At 43.9% G+C, this 17,209-nt stretch overlaps 1 protein-coding gene across 1 annotated transcript; it reads right to left on the bottom strand.

The window, feature by feature from the left end:
* Positions 1 to 352: 352 nt before the first annotated feature.
* LOC310912064 (vertebrate ancient opsin-like) lies at positions 353 to 6,210 on the bottom strand (the record flags this gene model as incomplete). The annotated part of the gene is given in 6 exon segments (XM_083866276.1): positions 353 to 376; positions 378 to 551; positions 1,672 to 1,911; positions 3,122 to 3,239; positions 3,902 to 4,112; positions 5,586 to 6,210. Coding segments are annotated over 6 exon segments (1,128 nt in total). The 5' UTR covers positions 5,947 to 6,210.
* Between the last annotated feature and the right edge of the window lie 10,999 nt (positions 6,211 to 17,209).

The raw sequence follows: 17,209 nt of genomic DNA, 5'->3' as shown, positions 1-17,209 counted from the left end.
TTTAAGCAGTGAGGATGTGACTTAAGCAGAAACCAGGACTTGAGGATTGGAGGGGGAGAGACACAGCAGTGTGGTTCCGCTACGTGCTGCAAGTTGAATGTGGATTGGGAAGAGGAGGGCAGTGGAGGAAGGGACTCGCCTTAGTGCTGGGTGTTTGCACCCACAGAGCCAAGAAGCTCTTACACACACTGAGGAGCCTGGGATCCCAAAAGCTGATGTCCACAGGACCATAATGTCCTCAGTGACAACATACCTTTATATTAGGTGACTGTAATAATGAAATACACTGTAGCATTGCATTAATGGTCTCATCTCCAACTCTACATGAGACACATTTTGTTTTCTGAAGTTGTCAACAGAGCCAAAGATTGTCTGCTTCTGGGCTCATCTCCAGATTTTCTCTTAGAAATGGTGCTGTGAACTGCCATGGGGGACATCTCTCTGCCTCTTCTGTCCTGGGTGAGCACTGCTCTCTCTGAAGTCAGCTTCATGTTGGACTCTGCAGTTCCTACGGCACTGCAACTGAACATTTGAATCAGACACTCCCTGAACTAAAAAGTTGAAAAAACAGGAGATCAATCAAAACATATAAGAAATTTAAAAACAGTTCTATAAATCAATCTGCATATTAGCTAAAAGTATTGGGAACTCTCTCATTAATCTGTTGGGAATATAAAAAAATAACCCCATAAAATATATTTGCCTATGTCACCATGAAGAACTCTAAACCTAAAAATGAACTATGGTCTGAAAAGACCCAATCTTAATCCAAAAAATATATTTTTTTTCTTTTCTGCTTCTAGCTAATCATATCTAATGGACATAATTGGTCATTTCTCCAGACTCATGCTTTCCTATACTAAAATCCTGGGTAGTCAAAAATGTTGGTTTTTTTTTTTTTTTTTGTTCACATCCACAAACAGAGTGAAGTGTAGCACACATCCTCATGGTTTGGGAGATCAGGTTGCTATCCACAGGATGTGAGACAAGCAATAGCTCTCTCTGCAGGATTGAATAAATAAAATTACCATTTCTTATTCAACAGTCACTTAACTATTTTTCTTTATTTAATTTCTGAGCTTGATGCCACCACTCTCTGTTGCTGCTGAAATCTGCCCATGTTTATTATCATGCCTGTTATCACTGTGAGCACACAGCACTCTGGCTCATGACCACGTCAATTCTTTTTTTCTGCATCCAGCCCTCTGCCCTCATTCCAAAGAAGAAAGCTCCTTGTTAAATGGACATGTGCAATACTTCTACTCCCCTGCACATAAACCACAAATGCCTCATTTCCCCAAGACAAATTCAACCTTCTAAAATATGCACCCCACCTCAAGATCAACTTACTTAGGTGTTGCATTCCTAAAGAATTATTAAAATATACTGGGACAGTCTTGAGAACATAATTTTCATGCAGGAAACTAACTCATGTTCCCTAAGGGCTGATTTTCCTTTATAATATCTAAACCTAATAATTATGAACATTTATATTTCAATAATGCTCAGAGGTTTACACTATCTTCCACCAGGCAGATTATTTTTCCATTCTAAATGCTGGATATTGTAATGCTTGTTAGCTAACACATAGGTAGGTAGAAATAATTCATTATAAAGTAAGACAAAATAGCAAAGTATGAATGTTAGAGACACTCTGGGAGCATACAGTACCTGTTTGTTCATAAAGACATAAATAATTGGATTATAAACAGTAGCTGTTTTGGAAAAGAAAGCTGGAATTGCTGCCAGACAAGGATCCAGCTCGATGGAGGGATATGCAGTGACCAGCATAGAAAAGGTAGCGTATGGCATCCAGCAGATGAGAAAGGCAATGATCATAAAAACAACCATTCTAGTCACTTGTCTTTCAGGTCTCCTGGTAGTTCCCAGCCTGCCTTGTGCATCTGACACCTTTTAAGAAATGAGAAAAGATTCTAGAAAAGAAACAACAAGTTCAACCAGTGACCTTGCACTTTCAACTGTTTCATCTTTGTCTCATATCAGCCTGGTCTTTTTTTTTCACATACAGCTTTTCCTTTCTATTTAAATACTAATAAAGAAAGACATACTGGTGCTTTATCATACAAACATGGGAATACTGCCATAATAATTTACCTTCAGTGTATACTGCTAATTCGATATTTTCCTGAAGATTAATTTCTTTGTTGTTGCAGTGAAAGCTACAATTGGCATTGTGAAGGTGGGGGTCACTGGGACTTAGGGACTGGCAGACTATTCCACCCAGGAACAAGCCTACACTGTGACAAGTGTGGGACAAAATGCATGCAGAGAGAGGTTTGGGCACATCAAGACACCAGTTTTGGTGCTTGGATCTCTCTCTGTTCACTGTAGTCAGATTTTTGAAAATGAACTTAGTTGTGAGATATAATCATATGGTAATTCATTATAGATTTACAGAATATGTTGCAGGTACTGTCTCTTCAGAGCTTTGCAGTAAATAGAAATATCAATATTTTTCCAAAATCTTGTCCCCAAATCCTGTACCAAATAGGAATCTTCCTATTCTATCGTCTTCTTTGTCACTTTTTGCAGCTTCTCCTTTGGATCTGGTCAACACAACCATTAAAGAAAATTCAAAAGCATTTCTCTTTTTAATATTCCTTATAAATATTTTGTTTATTAAGCAGCATTGTATTATTTACAAAGATTTATTTTGAGAGTACATCTTATTTTAAATCTTATTTTGAGAGTATTACTAAGTAGTAGACAGCACTCTTGAAATTTACAACTGGAGTCATTTTAAGCTGCATTCTAATTTGCCTAGTTTGAGTCTTATGAAATGTCACTGAATTGAAGCACAGTTGTGAATAAAGCAGTACTGGATCGTTCTGTTCATTTATGAGGTAGACAGTATTTCATTTGTATGATGTTTGACTAATGAGATGTACTGATAAGTGATGTGAACTCCACACTTTAATAAAACATCACTTCTAACCATAGCATGAATTTCTGTGTGTAAAAATAACTATATAACAAGGGATGTAACTGAGTGTGTTTGCTGCCTGTGAATCTGATCTGCTTATGTCTGATCTTTATAGAAATTCCAAACTTTTGCATGCATACATATTTTAAAAGTTTACTTATGAATGTTTCTTCTTACCTTTTTTAGCTTCCTCATCAATTTTCCATAGGATACCAAAATCACAAATAAGGGTACTATAAAACAGGCGGTGAAGAATGTAATAATGTATGTACGGTCAGCAGAAGCTCCTGAGTACCTGTAGAAAATATAAAACACCTTGGGCATGCATTACTATTATGTGTTCTTATTATTTTCTTGAAATATCAATCTTTCCTTGCGAAGATGTCACTAGTATTTTTGTCAAATGCTTTTTATTCAATGTGCCCCTTTGCAGTTCTAGTTATATCACCAGATGGAGAACTGGGCCATCTCCCTGCCCTGGGGCTGGGACAGGATCCTACAACTATAGGTCCAGTACTATAGGTCCAGTACTTTAGGTCCAGTACTATAGGTCCGGTATGAAAGAACTGCAGGGCTGATTAAGTTGGAAGGGACCTGTAGTCCAACCTCCTGCTCCAAGTATACCCAGCTATGGGGTCAGACCAGCTTGCTCAGGGCTTTGTCCAGTCTTCTGAAAAAATCTATTTCTTTGTCCTTGGACTCCTGACAAAAAGCGTAAGGTCTAGGGTGATTATTTCTATTAGAGATGGAGGCTCCACCCTTCAGAAATTTTTGTTTTAGAAACTGATCATGGAAAATTTTGATCAGTTTTATTACAACTTTCTTTACATCTGTTTTGTTTTTTTTTTTTTTTTTTTTTTTGCATCATCTTTAACCCTTTCCTTTGAATTCCTGGCCCCGAGGCATCCCGAGCTTCAAGTTTCATTTTCTTACCATACTCTGTGAGAATGGCCTTACCAGTTAGGTTCACAAGTAGTTCCAATCTTACTGGTGGTGTAACTGCTCCAACCAGTTATGGGTGGAATGGTCCAAATGAAGGAAAAACTCCAGACAAAGACAATACCTAGAGCTGCGTGCTTCCCCCTCAGGCGCGCATTTCTCAGCGGGCGGCAGATCACAACGTACCGCTCAAAAGCCAACAGAGCAAGAGACCAGAGGGCTACAATGCCTGCAGCAAGAGAACACAGCCACCATCAAATCTGGGTAGACCACTGAAAAGCAAACACCATCCCAAATTACAGAATCCCTGGGTGATTTATTCTGAAAAACATCTCTGGGGGTCATCATTCCCTCTCAAGCACTGTCTGTCTAGCAGGTTGTTCAGATCAGCTGAGCTTTGAGTGTCTTTGGAGATGGAGACTCCACAACCACTCTGAGCAGCCAGTTACACTCTTTGATTGCCCACAGCATCAGACATCTTTTCTATCAACAGAAGTTATGAAAGGATAGGCAATTTACATGCATTGTTGTAATATTAATGAAGAGTATAAGAATTTCACATTTGTCCAGCCTACAACATGAGGGCTACAAAACCAAGCAGCTTATCAGGCCAGTCAAGTGATTAGGACTCACACTTTTCATTAGGTTCTTCTCTGAAAAGCTGCAAATTATGTGTAGCATCCAAATTAATTAGCTAAAATCTTCAAAATATTATCTTTCCAAAAATTATTTCAGGCTGTCAGAAAACTCAAACCTGCACAGAGCTGCCCACAACATCAAATTATCAATTCAGGGACATATTACTTGGTGGGACACCAAAATCTCAGAATAGCCTGATCTTTCTCCATAGGACACGGCTTCCATGCCACAAACTGATGTAGAAGCATTGTCCCTCACTGACATTCCCTCTGTCTAGCTAAAACAGGCTGAGAGCAGCTGTGGGACTCCTTTTCAGGCTGAGGATCAGCACTGTGTGTGATTTAGAGCAGGAACAAGCATTACTGGCTGTGTCCATACAGCTTCAGAAATGGGGATGGGATGCAGGAATGAGTCTCTGTCTAAGTGAGTAGATGCCCCAGTTTAAACTAAAACACCATTAATTCTGCAGAGATGTATTTATACGGGGTACTGTGTGCTGAGGATTTTTCCTTTTAGAGTATTTCTAATATTTTTTTGTAGTAAGTGAACAAAGCCATGAAAAAAATCACAAAAAGATGTAGGTGTGTGGACTAAATGTTACAGATGTGTCCCTGCTCCTCAAAGCCCCTGAAGGATAGAGAACACAAGATGTGCCTTGAGATTCTCCACAGTTTATGGGCAGTCACTCACTCTTTTTCTCTCTCTCTCTCTCTTATTTATCCACATATGCACATATCTAAATACAAATATTTAATATAGCTACACATAAGGATTTTTTTCCTGAAATTGTTTTACCATAAGCCCCAAAACACCGCTATTCTATTGGCAAGCTTTTCCTCATCCTATGGAACATATTCAATGATTAGTACCCATGGGAGAGGCCATTCATGTGACAGAGGTAGAGAGATACATTTTTCACTCTCCACTACACAGTACATGTAACAGGAGAAAATAACAGTGAGTTCAAAGGCATGCAAAGTCAGTGACTTAGGAAACTGCAGTAGAATACACGGAAGGAAATTGAAGGAAAAGAACATAAAACTACAAGCAAAATCAAGCTTACCAAAAAATGTGACGGCAAATCCTTCCAACACGCAAGCCCAGTATCCCATAAAAAAATAACCTTTCAGATTTGTTAAAAAGCTGACAGTGCCACCAGTCAGCGAGACCAGGAAATCAGCCACAGACAAATTGACTATGATATAATTGACAGGTTGTCTCAATTGCTTGAACTTAAAAGTTACCAGGATTACAGCCAGGTTCTCAGCAAGTGACAGGGAGGTCACCACCAACATCACTGCTGCCAGAAGCCTGAATTGCCAGGGCTGGATGGAGTCCAAGGGACCACGGAAGGGATCCCATCTGGCAGGAGCAGAAGAACTGGGCAAGAGTGACCCGTTTTCGAATGCTCTGAATGCATTCATTACTTTGTTCAGTAACAAAAAAAAAAAAAAAAAAAAAAAAAAAAAAAAAAAAGTAAGTCATATAATATTGGAGTTTCAGATCTGTAAATAATATTCAGGATTAAAAGGAGATGCTTGCTCTCTCCAACCAAAGTGTTAACAAACTCCCCCTCCTTCTGCTCTCCAACAATAATCGAGGAAAAAATGTTTCGGTTGGAGGAAAGTTTTGTGCTGCAGAGTGAAAGTGGGAAAAGGGATTAGCAAGAATATCTCTTAGAGCAACTTCTGCCCCTCTCTGCCCACTGCCTCTCTCACTGCAGCTGTGCCTTTATCTGTAGTAGAACCCAGCTGTAGAAGCTGCAGGTTTCCCTTTCCTGCAGCAGCCAGCAGTGCTGAAATACCCCTTAGCTCAACCCTACTCTGTCAGGAAAAAAATCAGTGTTTGCTTGGAAGCTCCCACACTTTCAGCACTTTAAAAAGGAAGGCTACCTGGTGAGAGGGAGATGTCTGTGGTGAGCCAGAGAGCTTACAGGAATTCAGGAAAAGGGACTGTAAATCTTGAAATCAAAACAATATGATGTTTGACATTATACTGATCCTTCTCATCGGGTGGTTCCCAAGGAATTCTTCATGGAAGAACTTTTCTCTACAGACCTTGAGAAACCAACAGATAAAGCAACACATGGGGCCAGCAGGGAGCAAAAACCAGACCTAGGGACTCCTTTCCTCTAGCTGTACAAGATTAGATCCCTCTGTCTCTTTGCAAAGCAGGGTTTTGTTTTTTTTTTCTTAACCAAACTGACTATCTCAGACAATCAATAAATGAAAATAAATGTTCTAAATATTTCACTTGTTCAGAGGCCTTTATAATGACTGATGTAAAGATAACCTACATCTTGCTGCAGTGATATGTGCAATACACATGGAGTCTCATTATATACATGTCATAATTAGTGAAGTTCTGCTGCTCATTTCTAGCCCCAAAATGCATTACTTTTAGCTCAGCTTCTGAGAAGTCTTGCTTTCCTAGGTCAGCTGATGATTGAAAAATGTTCTGAAAGCCTACTAAATGTAATAACAATATTAAAAACTGAAATTCATCATCAACAGAAACAAAAACAGACAAGTTTTATGCTTCATAGCAACAATTGAATCTGTCTTTATCCAAAACAACTCCTGTAGCCCAGGTAGCTGGTGAAAAGACTTGACTACACGTTGCTAACATGAAGAACTGTATGTGATGTATTATTTTGCTGGCAGAATTTGTCAGTTTGTTGCTTAAACATGTCACCCAACCTCTGATTCAACTGATGGAATTTAACAGAATAGTAAGAATTGAGGTATTACTGAAAGTTAATTGAAAATATGGATTTCAAGAGCTGACCTTGACTTGATCCTACATGACTTAATATGTGCTTCTGCTCTAAATAGCAATTTTGGATATTATTAAGAGTATTTAAGAGCTTACATAAAACATTCCTGTCTCTTTCTGCTCGCTTCGAAAAAATCATTCTGAAATACAAAAAGTTAAAGGGGCTTTTCTATTTCTTCTGTCCTATCAATAAATAATTATTTTCAGTCTCTCTGCAGATGGTTTCCCCAAATAGGGCCAATCTGAACATAGGTTCCATTTCTGCAAACTGAATACACTTGCAGGTGCTTTAATGAACGTGGAAATATTTCCAGGGTATTTCCTTTTGAGATGCACCAGAAATTATCATCCACATACCTTGTTCCTCCAGTGTCAATGGAGCTCATAATTGCCTGTGATTGGATTTTTCTGATGTCATAACACCTTTTATGTACTCTCTTGCCCATCTGAATTAGGTTTTACCTAATGAATTTTATTTTTGTATTTCTACTGAAATAGAACATTTATTGCTGAGAATTTATGAGAAGAAAATAAAACGTCCTGGGATACTACTTTAAGAGAGTTTTAGGCCCTGTATAAACCAAGCTATATTTCACTTCATCATACACAAAGCTGCATGAAAAAAGAACAATCACTTCTCAGTTCAGTGACTCTCTTATTCCCAGCACAAATGTCACAGATATATTTTCCTGTATCCTTCAAATTGTTCAGGGTTAATTTTTTAAACAACAGTATCTATTGCAGCCCTAAATAAAAAAAAATTAGCATATCTTGCAGCCCATTAAAGGAAGGTTAATACTGATCCAAATGCCATTAAATTCTATTACCAAAAGTGAGTCCCATTAAATCAGGGCAAAGATGGGGGGAAGTGAACTGGTAAGGATACACAGAAGGACTACTGCCACTCCCTTCTCCTAGTGCTGGGGGCACGCTGCAGTTGCTGCATTCCAGAAGGGACTGTCAGAGGTTCACACAGCTGGTCACCGGCCTGGAGAGCCAGGGACTGTGAAACTGCAGATAGAAGTTTGCTAAGCAGTCTTTCAGATTCAAAACAGCAAAAATTGCACAGTGCGTAGGCAGAAATCCTGCAGATAAACTTTGACTGCCTGAGACATCCTGTGTGTGAAATCTCACAACCCCTCTGGGTACTCAGTGCTTTGGAGAGAAAAGCAAAGAAAGGAAGAATGTGGAGAGAGGAGATAAGGCTTTCTCAGGCAAGGGTGTAAGGTGGACTGACTAGGAATTTGCCACAGAGAAAGGCAGTACACGAAGATAGCTGCCCTGATCTGGGTGATTTCTCTACCAGAAGTGTTACATCCCAGTACATAATTTTCCTCTATAATCACAGGGAAATTAAAAAAGCACAGGCTAAAATGAAGAGTCAGAACAGTCAGGGTAACACTGACATCCAGCACAAAGTAAGCTTCTTTATGCATGGAAAAAAATCCACCACATTATGCAACTGGATAAATGATAGTAAGCAGCTCTCAGTGACATGATTTGGCTTTAACACCATCATGGGACTCTGGCTAGGAGCTGGCCTGAGTGGGATGGGCAGGCTTCCAGCCCTCGACAAGAGGAACCTTTGATAGCACAGAGTTCTCCCCTCTGTTCTGCTGGGTGTGCATACCCTGAGTGAGACTTTTCCTCCTCTGCATTAACAGCACTAACAGGCAAGCACTATGTACATCTCCTTCTGCCTGACTATTCTGTGGATAATTAGGATGTGCGTGCTTCAAGAGAAATATTATCTTTACAGAAAAAAAGAGTTTCATCTTCAAAATGCATGATGTTTTTTGCCTTCTTCACATTTACAGATGTCTAATTTGCCATTCTAATTATCTTTTCTATTGAAGTAGACATTCTCTAAATGTTTGTGTTTGGAGAGAAACAACTATAATATATTTCCACATCTTTTCTATCTTTGAAAGGTTCCTTTGAACCCTTCTTTCCCTGAGATCTTATAAATACTGCTTCTTAGTCTTTTAACCCCTGTTCTAGTGACAGATTTTGTTAGTAATTTTATTCCTTCCAGAAGTAAGTTCATATAGAGTTTTTCTGTATCACCAACGATTAAAAAGTCCTTACGTTCTGCATAAGTGGTTACAAGATACATTTAATTTTTGCAATTCAGTTTGTCTGAGCTAAAATGAATGTAAAACCATTCAGAATTATTTTAATCAGTATAAATAAATCTTATCTTTCATTACCAAAACAAGGGGCAGTAGGGGAGAATAATGACCCCAGAAAACCTGAATATATAGTGTGGAATAAAGTGAAGCAACAGCACAGAAGAAAGGATTACTGTCATAATTCATTTGGCAAATTGGATGTCAAATGAGCAAAAATTAATGCCAGAATGGGAAAAAAAGGGTATTGCTCATTTGGTGTGTGAGAGGACAGAAAGTGCACATTAGAATGTGTGAAAGCAAACCCTCAGGATTTTACACACAGAGGGTACATATGGAAAAAAGGTACATTCCATGCTGATAGAATATCACTGGGAAGGGTTTGCTAATACCCCATATAAAAAAACCTTCTAGAAATAAAACTGCCTAGAGATCTATTTCATTCAATAAACACTTGCTATGAAACACAGCACGTATCCTCTCCAAAGTAATTCAGTCTCTCACCAGAGCAAAGACTGGCTTCCTGGTCAGATTTCAGGAATATAAACTACATTTATTTCATATTGATGACCTTAATGTAATAAAATAATGTATTAGACTGATTTCAAGGAAGGGAAGTCTCTGCAAGAGATTAATCTCATCTCACTACTTCAAGATACTTAAGTATCTATAAAGACAAGACATACAAACCAGCAGGACTAGTTACAGATGATATTCTTGTCTTTTTCTGTTCTACTGGAAGAGCTAAGGTCTCTTAAATAACTACATGTCTGCTCCTGTCCCCAGTACAGGGTTCGTACTGGGGACTCTACCTTTTAAAGGTAGAGTTTTCTTTAAATGAAGCTATTTAAAATCCCTTTTTAACTTTCATTTTTCTTTAATATGGGATAATTTCTCAATGAGTTATTCCAGTGTATTTTTAAACTACTTTATCTGACACAACTTTCTGTTTTCCATTATGTGTTCTAAGAAATCCTGGTTTGCAAAACACAGTTGAGCTCATCCACTTCTGTCCTCAACTGCAAAATAAACAGTATCATTCCCTTGTTAATTCAACTGGCACATACAAATTTAAAGTATTATTTATGTCAGTTGAATTGGTCATTGTGGAATGTTTTATCTATAGAACTATTCCTGAATGTACTTTTGTATTTGCCCTGAAAATTAAAGTAAATAGTATTACAGTGCCCTCAGGTGGTGTAAATTCAATTCTGTCCTATTGTCTTCCCTAGAAAGACAGCTCTAAATAATACTAATTTCAGCAGACTGGGTGAATACGGAAGGCAAATCACAGCATAAAGCAGTTTTGTTCCCAAGGAAGGTTCTTTTCTTGAGTATTCTCACAACTTCTGATTTTTAAAAAGCATTCTTTTATTTTTAAATACTGTGGAATACATGTAACAAATCTCAAAAAAAACCCCAAAAAAACCCAAAAAAACCAAACCAAAACAACAACAAAAAAACCACAAACAAACAAACAAACAAAACCCCACCCTTAAATAATATCATCACTGAATGTAGGAACAAAAAATAATAGAAGGAAAGGGATCTAAAAAAGAAGATAAAACCTAAGGGCAGAAGATGTCATGAATTCTGTAAGCTTTTTGGAACAAAACATGAAGTAGATGTTTAAAAAACGAAACAAATTAAGTCCAAACCACAGTCAATCAACCAAACAACCAACCCCCCCCCAGATATCATAGAATTTCTTAGATACATTGATGTATCTACATTATGTCTTAATGATGAGGAAAATTGCATAAAGAAAGCAGTATACGATGCATTTGTAATATAAACTGATTTTTTTTTGAATTTGTACTGTCATTTTAGTCTGCAGAAATCAGCTTTCTGGATAGGATATCTTTCATGTGCATCAGTCCAATAATTGGGGTTTTTTTCTTACTAAGAGTAACAATATAAAAAGGATATTATTTAGCTGATCTACTGCTCCACGGTCAGGGTAATTCCAATATTGTGTCTTGCATAACTAAATGGTTGATATATGCCCACCATTTATAACTGTTTTATGCCTTCTTCAAAAAAATGTGAGAAAGATCAGCACATCACCAAGAGAATCTTCTAACTTACCAAAATTAAAAGATTTATCAAAGCTGAAGTAATACTATAATTTGTTATTCTTTCAAGATACTCTTAAAGGAATAGCCTGTCAGCTTACAAATATAAATTACATCATGGAATTTGTGCACTGAAGATGATGGGAATCCTACCACTGAACATGGCTTCACAGAGAACACCACTGCACTGTAGCTTTCCATCCAGTTCTCTCCTGTTGTCTTTCTTGGAAAACAGCTCTGTAAAGAATACTTATTTTCCACAAGCTGCGTGAATGTGGAAGAAACACACCAGACAGTGCAAGCATCATAGACCAAGGTAATCCACTATTTTTCCAGCTCCCAGTAAATGGACTCTGCTGTCCTTCAGCTCAGAACCACACTGCTCCTCTTCTTACCTGCTCCTGAATTGGCTCCTAATAGCGTCTAACAGTACATGTTGAAATATCCCCCAAACAGGTCAGAAAAGCATTTTCAAGCTGTTGCAAAACCCAGACAGGACAAAAGGAAATTGAATCTCACCAGTCTTTCATTTCCTATGCAAGTGATACTTTCATTTTCTTTCATGATGATTTAGGGAGCTCTCTGATCACTCTGAAATCGTGTGCCATATGAAATGCTGTGCTAACCTTCAGTTTTGTAAGGATTCCCTTTAGGATTTCTGAGGATGGCCATAAAAATTGCTGTCACATTTTTGTCATCTGTCTTTACAAACTGTACCCTTCAAAGAAAAACAGTGTAGAGTTCTCACCCCAAGTCATACCCCAGTCCTCTCTGCTTTCAGTAATCCCTGTCTTATTTCCTATCCTCACTTACACATTCAGGAAGAGTTTTACTAACAAAACAATTCTCCGTGGCTCAGAGAGAATCAATAGTGCTTATAAGCACACTCTTTATTTATTGGCAACTTACTCCTGAGTTCCCCCATCCAGGCTATCAGGAGGAAGGCAATCTCTTTATAGCACTAATGACTTGCGGTAAAGTATATACATCTGTTTAATACAAATAAGGGCAAATGACTTCCCAGTCTTGCTTAGATAAAATAGAGCTCACAAGGGCTTATCTCAGTTAGAAAGAATAATTTGTAGCCTTCTCTCATTAAAAGGATAAACTATCAGAGGAGAGACAAGCAGGAAAAGAACAGCATTGGAGGAACAAGGGAAGTGAGAGAGGGTTGGTGGGTGGACACTAAGTTTGACATGATCTAAAAACTCAGTGCTCTGAATACTAACCACTATCTAAGCCACTGGCAGAAGAAAAGGGACACGTAAACCAGGGTTTCCCCAGACACAAGAGAAAAACCTCGAAGTCCTGGGAATCTTGGCAATACCAGTGATCTGCTAGAAGCTGCACTGACAATTCAGTCCACTGTAAACTGACTCCTCAATCGACAAGGGTAGGAAAAGCCCTTTATGTTGAAAAAAAGGACATTAAGCCAAAAACCCACCCTTGCCCTGCCCACCATATCCTTGTTAAGGGTGCCTGTCAAGATACACAACAGAGAGAACAAAATTAATGCTAATAACTGCTTATCTTAAATCTCTCAGAAGTTTCACCTGCAAAAATACTGTTTCATTTCTTGCCCTAAATATATATATATATAAAATTATGTCCATACTATTTTCTGTCAATATTTACAGTAATGATTGATGATTGTAACGTCAGAAGCTTTCCTTGAACCTAATTCATAGTTTCCAGAGCTGGAAAAACTTGTGGCTTAAAATCCAAAGCAGACCAATTCACACAGAGGCACTGAAAACTTCCTTGTGATACTTTTAAAATCTCACTCTAGTCTTCAACAGGAATAAGTTCTTTTGAAAGGATTTATACATACAGCTCTCCCTCCACTCCAATAATGAGATTAAAACCTTAGAGAGTCACAAGATTGCAACATGTACTGAGCCTTTTAGTGGTTGTTCTTTCTAGAAAGCACTAAAAAGCAGTTTCATCTGTGTGCTTGGTAGCTGAAGTTAACCAGCTTCCCAGGAAGACATCAGTTAAAACCAGAATTTTTACATTTCTTCACATTTCTGTCACACTGCTCTCAAGGTCACCCAGTTTCTCTTGTTGCTGCTCTGGACTATGAACACTCCCAGCTCTGCACCATTAGCAGATTCCTACTATTTTGTGCCAAGGATCATAATGGAAAATATTAAATATGGCTTTTTCCAGAACATACATCATCCTGTGAAGATGTTTCAACAGAGATCATCTAGTCTAAAGTGACTTTGTTTTCCAGTGACTACATTATTAGGCAAAAATACCCCTCATTTTTAAACACAGGGACCTCTTTTAGGCACGCTGTGAAGAGGCAGCATCCACACGGACAGGGACACAAAGGGACAGCATCATCACAGGGCCGGGACACGGACTGTCCTGCTCTCTTGTTACTATTGCTCTACTTAACTCCGTGCAACAGTACCCTTTCCCTCGCTCCTCCATCAGAATAACTCAGGAAAAGAAACCTGTGAGGAAAGCAGCTCTGAGCTCCCGCTTCCTCAGTCATTCCACTTTTCCATGGACTTCACAGCTGCACTTTGGAATAATGTATAATACAGCGGGGGGTGAAAAGTGTTTTTATTCGTAGCTTATTTTCTTCTCGTCCACAACCTCTCAGACATTTTCAGCTGCACAGAAGCTACTAGAAAAGGTACTTTGGCTGTATGCACAACAAAGAAATTATCGGCAGGTTAAACCAAACTTGTCCGGAGTTATTTGTAGTGTAGAATTTAATTCTGGTCCACGTACGGCAGTATTTCTCTCTTTGTATGCTGGAATGCGCAAGGCCCGGACGAGTTTGATATTACTGATATCAGTTTTGTTTCCATGTCCTTTGTAAGGAGCGTTATTGATGGCAGGGGCAAAAGCAAAACGATAGTTATTTCCCACGGCGGGGATCCTGCGGGAATTCCCGCGGGTCCCGCAGGGCCCGGTGCCGGGAGCCTCACCGGGACCGCCACGGGCAGCGCCGGGGCCCCTGCGCGTCCCTCCCGGGGCCGCAGCCCCGTCCCACCGCCGCCAACACGGCCGGCAGGGAGAGAAGCGGCGGCAGCGGGACCGGCGGGGGGACGAGACCGGGCCTGGCGGGGGAACGGGACCGGGCCCGGCGGCGGGACGGACCCGCTCGGTGCACCGCCCGGGGCCGCCAGGGGGCGCCGTCAGGGCGCGGAGGGCCCGCGGGACGGGACGGGACGGGTCGGGTCGGGACGGGACGGGACGGGACGGGGCCCGGCCCGGTGACCGCTCTGCCCGCGGCCCGGCCCCGCTCCCATCCGCCGAAATGAACGTTCCGAAAGCGGCGACACGAACGGGGCCGGCGTCGTGTCCGCCCGACGGGACGCTCTGCAGCGCCGCCGGACTAACCCGGGACAGCGCCCGCACCGGCCTCACAAACGCCTCGAGCCGGTTTGTGTCCGCTCGGGTGACGCTCCATCAGTAACTCCGGCTCGGCCGCAGGAAGCACCGGACACGGCGAGCCGGCAGCCGCTGCCTCTTCGGGACGGAATCCTCGACCCGTTTTACCGGGACCCCTCTCGGCTGCGGGAGGCGCCGAGCCCGGGCCGAGCAGTCCCAGGGCCGGGCCCAGCAGCCCCATGGCCGGGCCGAGCAGTCCCAGGGCCGGGCCGAGCAGCCCCAGGGCCGGGCCCTGCAGCCCCATGGCCGAGCAGCCCCAGGGCCGGGCCCTGCAGCCCCAGGGCCGGGCCCAGCAGCCCCAGGGCCGGGCCCAGCAGCCCCAGGGCCGGGCCGAGCAGCCCCAGGGCCGGGCCCTGCAGCCCCATGGCCGAGCAGCCCCAGGGCCGGGCCCTGCAGCCCCAGGGCCGGGCCCAGCAGCCCCAGGGCCGAGCAGTCCCATGGCCGGGCCGGGGCCAGGGCGGGCGCAGTCGCCCCCAGGACTGCCCGGACACTGGGACGGCTCTGAGGGGAGCGAGCTTTGCACTCGGAGCGGGGTTTGGTGCGGGCTGGGGGAGCCCTCGGCCCCGGAGCAGCGCCCGGGACCCGCCAGCGCCGGGGATCGGGAGCGGCGGGGCCGAGAGGGGATTTCCCGGGGGCGGGGAGCCGCAGAGCCCGGCCATTCCCGCCCGTGGTCTCCTCTTGCGGTGCCACGCTTCATAGGAAGAGCAGACGCAAAAGTAGATTTATCAGGCCACGAAGTCTAAAGAGATAAACCCCACATATTTCCACGCGGAAAAACGAGGGTGTGAGATTTCAGGAAAGCCGGTGAAACGGACAAACGCGGCACTAATGTGCAACAAGTGTCACTGATAAGGTATAAAGTGCCAGCCGGAGGCCGAGGCTGGCTTTAGGCGGAGGCCGTGCCCGTGGGCGCGGGTCCCGGGGGAGCGGCCCCGCTCAGGGCCAGGGCCCGCCGGGGGGACGCGCGTTCTGCGCGCTGGGGGCCGCGGCCGGAGCCGTGCGGGAGCGGGGCGGCGGGACACGGACACGGACACGGACACGGACACTGTGGGACGCCCCGGGGGAGCGGGCGGCAGGAGGACACCGCTCTCCGCCGCTCCTCCGCTACCGGCGGCACGGCCCCCGGCGATGCGCTTCCCTTCCCCGGCCGGGGCGGGCGGGGGTCGGTCTCGCCCCGCGCAGCGCGGGTGCGGAGCCGCGCTCTTACCTCGCTCCGTCCGTTCCGGGCAAGGAAGCGGCGTCCGGCGGGGCCGCCCCGCGGTGAGGGCTGCCCGTGTCTGGATCGGCACCGGGCCCCGCCGGGCGGGCCGGGAGGCGTCCCTCTCGTCAGCCGAGCCGGTCAGCGCCGCGGGGCCGCCGTTCAGAGCCGCGGGATCCTCAGCGGGCTCAGGCGCTGCCGGCCCCCAGCACCGCGCCGGGCGGGCAGAGCGGCGGGACGCGGCCAGAGCCCCGGAGAGAGGCACGGGCCGGCGGGGACCGAGCCCAGCCGCGGGCTGGCTGCCGCAGACGGGCGGGCCCCGGCCCCCGCTGGAGCCACGGCGCTCCGGGAGGGCCCCGCAGCCCCGCCCGCAGCCGCTCTCAGCGCCGCCGGGAGCCGCAGGGAGCGGGGGCACCGGCAGCCCTTCCCGAGGCGCGCAGGCGGGCGGGAACAGCCCGCACGGGGCTGGCGGGCTCTCCGCACAGCGGGGACAGACACACCGCCACCGCTCCCTCCGCACAGCGGGGACAGACACACCGCCACCGCTCCCTCCGCACAGCGGGGACAGACACACCGCCACCGCTCCCTCCGCCGCTGGTGTTTGCGGTAGGCAGAGGGAAAAGCAATTATTAAACCGTCTTTAGCGCAGAGCCGTTTCTAATTTCACGTTTGTGAAGGTTTTTATAGAGATGCGCGCACCAGGACGCGCGGGCTGTTACACCCGTAACTCCGGCGACTGGAGACAAAGAGCGTGGACAGCTCCCAGTGATTACCGCCCAAACCTGCACTGACAGCACGGTCTTGTTACAGGTCAAACGAAACCCTGTTCACCTGCAAACGATTCTGACCACAGACACCACCACAAGCAAAGGACCACGCTTTTAATTGTTCTGATACGATCAAGTCGATTCGTATTTACTTTATTAACACTTTGAAAAAATTTAGTTCCCCGCATGTGGCGGTTAACGTTCTCCTCGGATAACAGTGTATCCCACCCGCAGGAGAAGGCAGTTTCTAGGCGGAAAACGCGCTGGAAAACCAGTTTCTGGAATTTTTTCTGCATAAGCCTCAAATCCGAATTCTTCTTTTCTTAAAAATG

The sequence above is a fragment of the Zosterops lateralis genome (assembly GCF_965231275.1).
Source record: "Zosterops lateralis genome assembly, chromosome: 8".
Taxonomy (NCBI): Eukaryota; Metazoa; Chordata; class Aves; order Passeriformes; family Zosteropidae; genus Zosterops; species Zosterops lateralis.
Note: the sequence above shows the minus strand (reverse complement) of the source record. Positions and strands in the feature narration are given on the sequence as shown.